Source organism: Pygoscelis adeliae, unplaced genomic scaffold (genome assembly GCF_000699105.1).
Source record: "Pygoscelis adeliae isolate BGI_AS28 unplaced genomic scaffold, ASM69910v1 Scaffold544, whole genome shotgun sequence".
Classification (NCBI taxonomy): Eukaryota; Metazoa; Chordata; class Aves; order Sphenisciformes; family Spheniscidae; genus Pygoscelis; species Pygoscelis adeliae.
Genome location: NW_008824715.1, coordinates 115,862 through 121,488, shown reverse-complemented (window position 1 = coordinate 121,488; position 5,627 = coordinate 115,862). Strand labels below are relative to the sequence as shown.

The 5,627-nt window shown below is 63.0% G+C and overlaps 1 protein-coding gene across 1 annotated transcript in view; it reads right to left on the bottom strand.

The window, feature by feature from the left end:
- SNED1 (sushi, nidogen and EGF-like domains 1) overlaps positions 1-5,627 on the bottom strand; it is a 29,686-nt gene that overhangs the window by 7,962 nt on the left and 16,097 nt on the right. Inside the window, exons 9-21 of the mRNA XM_009323193.1 lie at positions 5,522-5,624; positions 5,276-5,392; positions 4,848-4,973; positions 4,458-4,562; positions 3,883-3,996; positions 3,613-3,729; positions 3,002-3,118; positions 2,800-2,916; positions 2,425-2,538; positions 2,163-2,336; positions 1,857-1,970; positions 788-901; positions 35-349 (exon numbers count right to left, since the gene is read on the bottom strand). Of these exons, the coding sequence (XP_009321468.1) occupies positions 35-349; positions 788-901; positions 1,857-1,970; positions 2,163-2,336; positions 2,425-2,538; positions 2,800-2,916; positions 3,002-3,118; positions 3,613-3,729; positions 3,883-3,996; positions 4,458-4,562; positions 4,848-4,973; positions 5,276-5,392; positions 5,522-5,624 (1,747 nt within the window). The remainder of the gene's footprint in view (positions 1-34; positions 350-787; positions 902-1,856; positions 1,971-2,162; positions 2,337-2,424; positions 2,539-2,799; positions 2,917-3,001; positions 3,119-3,612; positions 3,730-3,882; positions 3,997-4,457; positions 4,563-4,847; positions 4,974-5,275; positions 5,393-5,521; positions 5,625-5,627) is intronic.

Genomic DNA, 5,627 nt, shown 5'->3' with positions numbered 1-5,627 from the left:
GCCAGCTCCTGGTGCCGCTGCTGAGGGCCTTTACCTTTTTCGCAGCTCTTGCCTGTGTAGCTGACTTTGCAGGTGCAGCTGTGGGTGCCATTGCTGGGCAGGCAGTAGCCTCTGCTCCCACAGGGGCTGGAGAAGCACGGGTCACTGGCTGCAGGAGAGGTGCCAGGCCCGGCGGTGTTAGTGGTGCCAGCTGGCCAAGTGGCCGCCCCGCGCTGAGCCGCCCTGCCCACCTCACCTGTCTCGCAGTGGTAGCCAAAGAAACCCTCCGGGCACACGCAGAGGTAGGAGCCCCCGTAGCTCTCGCACTCCCCTCCATTTCGGCAAGGGCCTGACTCACAGGCATCCACTTCTGGAGGTGGGAGGAGGCCAGCAGTGAGTGGGGGCCCCCAGTACGCTGACAGCCAGCTCCCACGGGCAAGTGACAGCAACAACCCCCCAAGGGGGCAGCAGGATGGACATGCAGCCCAGGGCTTGGCAGTCAGTCTGGACCCAGAATCCCACCCAAGTACCGCAGCAGCCGCATACCCTGGCAGGGGGTGGACGCCTTCAAAAGGGTATCCATCACCAGCGGACACCTTGTTCTGTGCTCCCTCCCCACTGGAGCAGTTTCAGCCCTGCCCCCGAAACCGCAGGCAAGGAGGTGCAACAGGCAGCAAGAGCCTGAGGTGATGGCTCGGGGTTAAGGTGCCCAAGACGGCGACCAGCTGCCTGGCTCGGTACCAGTCCTGGCCACATCCCAGTGCCCACAGTCCAGCCTCCCACCACCCCGGGAAGGGTGAGTCCCTACCTGTCTCACACTGGGTCCCCACAAAGCCCTCAGGACAGTAGCAAGCAAAGGACCCGAGGAGGTCCCGGCAGGTCCCGCCGTTCTTACAGGGCTCTGACTGACACTCGTCGACATCTGGGGAGCAGCAGGAGGAGAGGCGCTGGCTCAGCACAGTGATGGGACTGGCGGACTCAGAAAGGCAGCGCTTCTCCTGCAGGGCACAGACCCTCCCCATGTTGCTCACTACCCCCAAGCCCACCAGCCAGGAACAGCCCCGCTCCCGAGGCTGTTAGGAGCCCTCTGTCCCCCTGCACAGGGGCTGTGGTGGGAGCTGGGCATGGGGACATGCCCACAGGGACACCTGGGGACAGCTGGCAGTGTGGGGCTGTGCCAAGAGGTCCCATAGGATGCCTGTGGCACATCCCCTCCTCTAACCCTCGGCGGGCATCCCACCTTCTCCCACCACCATCCTCTGCCAGGCCCTGGGGAGCTAGGCTAGAGCCACCTGCCATAGAGTCCCACCAGCCCCCGTGCTGCCCATCACCCCCCTTCAACCAGCGCCCACACGTGACCACGACCATGTGCATACATGGGAGCAGGAGCACAGCGCAGCCAAGAATGTGCAACCTCAAGCTGCTTTTTCCCCCCACAGTTGGTCAATAGCTTTGGAGCCATGCAGGGCACTTCCCATCCAGACCCCAAGATCTGGGGCTTCTCTGCAGGGGCTTAACACGTGTCAGAAGTCATTGCCTCCCCAGTGATGGAGATGCCCATGAAGCATCCATTAGTGGGGGGACACAAGTAGCACATGTGCCCCTGCCGCCCTGCCTGCTCCTCTGCCCGACCGGGAGCAGCATCTCCCCACCAGCACATCCCACAGCTGGCTGGGGGCTCCAGGAGAGGAGCCCTCGCTGTAGGCTGATCTGAGCGCACAGGCAGGAGACTGAAGCCAGCCCACACAACTGCAGGCAGCACGGCTCCTGGCTGTGGGGTTTGCGCCTGCTGTTGTTCCCCGGGGGCTGGGGGGCAGGGCAGGCAGCTATAGCAAACTATTCAGTGGCCCCGGAGCATAGCCAGCACAGTCTCTTACCTGACTCGCAGTGGTGGCCAGTGTAACCTGGCTCACAAAGGCACAGGAACTCGGCGATGCGGTCCTTGCACTGGCCGCCGTTCAGGCAGGGCTGGGACCGGCACTCATCGATCTCTGCAGGCATTTGGGCAGGGGAGAGACAAGGCGAGAGACGTGAGCACCAGGCAGGGGTCCCCAGGGGGCTCTGTCCGTGGACACGGGCAGGGGAGGACTGGAGGACATGCCCTGGGGCCACCAAGCCATGGTTGTGACCACAGCCCACTGGGATGGTGCCCCAGGGCTCAGCTGCTCCCTGGCACTCCTCACCATCGCACTCAGGGGGGTCACTCCAGATGCCTGGCAAACGGCAGACACGGGGGTGGTTGTGCTGACTGAGGGTGTAGCCCAGCTCACACTGGTATTCAGCCAGCGAGCCCACCTTCGTAGAGTTGAAAGAGGCTTGGGCATGCTTAACCTCGCTGGGGACGCCACAGTCAACCTCTGGGGAGAGACGGGGTGGAGGGTGGTGAGTGGGGCCCGCAGAGGCACCCCGAGCCCCTGGCTAGCAGGGGCAGCATAATGCCCTTACCAGACTGGCAGTGCTTCCCTACGTAGCCCACAGGGCATGTGCAAGCATAGCCCCCGCCGAGGTCCTCGCAGGTAGCGCCATTCTCGCAGGGGCTGAGGAAGCATGGGGACGGCACTAGAAGAAGAGCAGAGCAAAGAGCAACTGCTGCAGAGCTGGCAGAACCCAGAAACCAGAGCCATCCCCTTTCCCCCCCGGCAGCGCTGCCCTGCCCTCTGGCAGGGTGCGAGGAAGAGTCAAAGCACTTCAAATTACAGTGAAGGGGGTTCAAAGTAAGTAGTGAGGCTCACTTGCTGCCGCCGTGGCTGCCGGCTCTGCCGGCAGCCCCAACACCTCCCCAGGCAGCACCCGGCACCAGCGCGCCCTGCTCACACCTACCGATCTCACAGTGCCGGCCGGCGTAGCCCGGGGGACAGTCGCACTTGTACTTGCCGATGTAGTGGAAGCAGGTGCCCCCATTCTGGCAGGGCCCCGAGGCGCAAGGGTCTGGCTTACCTGGGGGCAGAGGGCAGGTGGGACCTGAGCAGCAAGCAGGACGACTGCTGCCTCTCCTCCCTGGGGGGGGGCCGGGGGGCCGTACCAATCTCGCAGTGCTTTCCGGTGAAGCGGTAGGGGCAGGTGCAGTGGTACTCGCCATCCGCCTCCCTGCAGGTGCCCCCATTGCGACAGGGCCCCATGCTGCAGAGCCGTGGCTTGGCTGCAGAGAGAGTGCCAAGAGTGGGGGTCACCCACTGCTGCCAGCACCCCGAGAGCCACCGCCTCCTGCCAGCATCCCACCAAACCCCTCGCTTCAGGAAAGCTGAGCGCACTCGGGCCTCACAGCCCTGGGCTCAGCAACATTGAAACAACACCTGTGCAGACACGTGCCAGGGCCTCAGGGGGCCATGGGCACATGATGCCAGGGGACTGGTGGCTGCTCCTGAGGCCAGAAGCTCAAGCATGTAAAAAAACTCCAACACTGATGGTGTTGTGCAGGAAACACAACAACTGGATCAGCTGTTGTGACTGTCAGGGGCTGTGAAGGGAGCCGTGCAGTCCTCCCTCCACCCTGCGCGATGGAATGGGATGGGATAACCTGCATCCCCTTCAAGCCGCAGCTCAGCAAGCAGCTACTCATCTCCCACAAGGGTCCAAGCTCTTCTCCCACCCCCTCCCAGGTCCTGGGGCCAGCAGGGAGCTCTGTGCAGGTACCTTTCTCGCAGTGCTTGCCAAGGAAGCCTTGACGACACTCGCAGGTGTACGAGTTGTCGTGAACCTCACAGGAGCCCCCGTTCAGGCAGGGCTCCGAGTCGCAGGGGGATGGCATTGCTGCAAAGCCAAACACAAGGCATCACTGAGGATGTACAATCAGGGGTGTGAGGGCTGCTCCCCAGCTGATGACGGTATCCCTGCTCACCCTCCCGGCCCCCATTGCATGTCCCTCCCTGGGGCTGGTCCTGCATCCCTGCAGACGAGACTTACTGTGGTTGGTGCCGTAGTCAGTGTGGCAGACACAGAGGTAGCTCCCACCATACTCCATGCAGTACCCGCTGTCTGGGCACTGCGTGTTCATGTTGCACGGTGTGGTGGTGACTTCTGCAAACACACGGCCAGTGCCGGCCTCCGTCAGCCGGTGGCAGAAGGACACCCAGCTGGCTGCCTGGCCAGAAACGGGGGTCTCCTAACTTTGCAGGGTCTGATGACATGGGAGTGACCCTCTGTACCCCACACCACAGAATGTGCAAACGGCAAGGGCCAGCCTGGATGCCCAGCAAGCTTTGGAGCAGGAGCACACAAAAGTTGCAGTTCCCTCCCCACCCAGGGGAGCTGGGCTGGGGCCAGGGACTGGGAGAGGCATGGCTCAAGGGGGAGTGATGGAGATGGAAGCGTTGCCTCCTCACCAGGGCACAATATTTCTAGGCTCAAATTCAGTGTGTGCCCCTGGTACCATGCTAGGCTCAGGCATGGGCAGAGTGTATCCTTGCTTGCCCGCAGCCTGCCTGGCTCAAGCATCCCGGAGAGGGAGCAAACACAGCGAGTGAGAAGCCTTCACCTACCAAATTCACAGAGGAGACCAAAAAACCCAGGTGGGCACTGGCAGATGGTGACGTTCCCCTCCAGACAACTGCCCCCGTTGCGACACTCACAGCCCTCCGAGAGCTCTGCAAGAGAGGAGACAGGAGCTTCCCAGGACCCCTCCTGCTTGTGGGGTTGGAACAGCCAAGCAGCCTTACCAGATGCCACCCACAGGGGGAGCTCAGGTGGGTGGCAGCCACGAGCCCCCCCCCCCCAGCCACACAGGCACAGCCCCCCTTCAGCGGGATGGATTCACTGTTCAGTGCAGGAGCCCTGAACGGGCTCTCTGGGGCTGCTGCTTCACCCTCTCAGGAGCACAAGGGCTCCCCTAGACATGCAACACCCCACCAGAAAGGCCCCCCAGTACTCACTGTCTCGACAGTCCTGTCCAGTGTATCCCTCCCGGCATTCGCAGACGTAGCCCTGCTCTGTCTCCAGGCAGCTGCCCGCGTTCTGGCATGGGTGGGAGAGGCAGGCTCCAGGCACACGGGGCCCGCCTGCGGGGAAGGTGATGGCTGAGCCAGAGCCATCCCAGCCTGGGGCTGGAAAAACCTCTGTCCCGGGGGAGCCAGGGCAGAGCTGGTCTAGCCCAGCTTCATGCCAGAGAACCCACCATGGCCAAGCAGCCCTGATGGAAGGAACTCCCTCCCGGCAGCACAACCCCTCTGCACACCCTGGCCACCAGCTTTCAGCAGTGCCTATGGCTGACGCAGCCTCTTTTTAGCCATTTGCCCCTTCCCGCCCAGCACCCCCAAAACTGGCTCCTGTGTTGGGCTGGGCAAGGCACGCCTCCACTCACCATACTGGCAGTTGTTGCCGTAATAACCTGGGGAGCATGTGCAGATGTAGCGGCCGGGACGGATGTAGTTGCACGTCTGCCGGTTCCGGCAGCTCCGGTCCTCGCAGGAAGACGAGTCTGGGGCAGGGAAAGCAAGCGAGTGATGAGCAGAGCCCAGCCCTGGGAGAGGGGCCATGATGGCCATTGGAGCATGTGGGGGAGAGTCCCTGGCCTGGGTCGTCCCAGGGCACAGGCAGGAGCAGGCACCTGTCTCGCAGCGCTGTCCAACAAAGGGCTCCAGGCACACACAGGTGTAGTTATCAACCAGGTCGACGCAGTGCCCGCCGTTCAGGCATGGGCTGGACTCGCACTC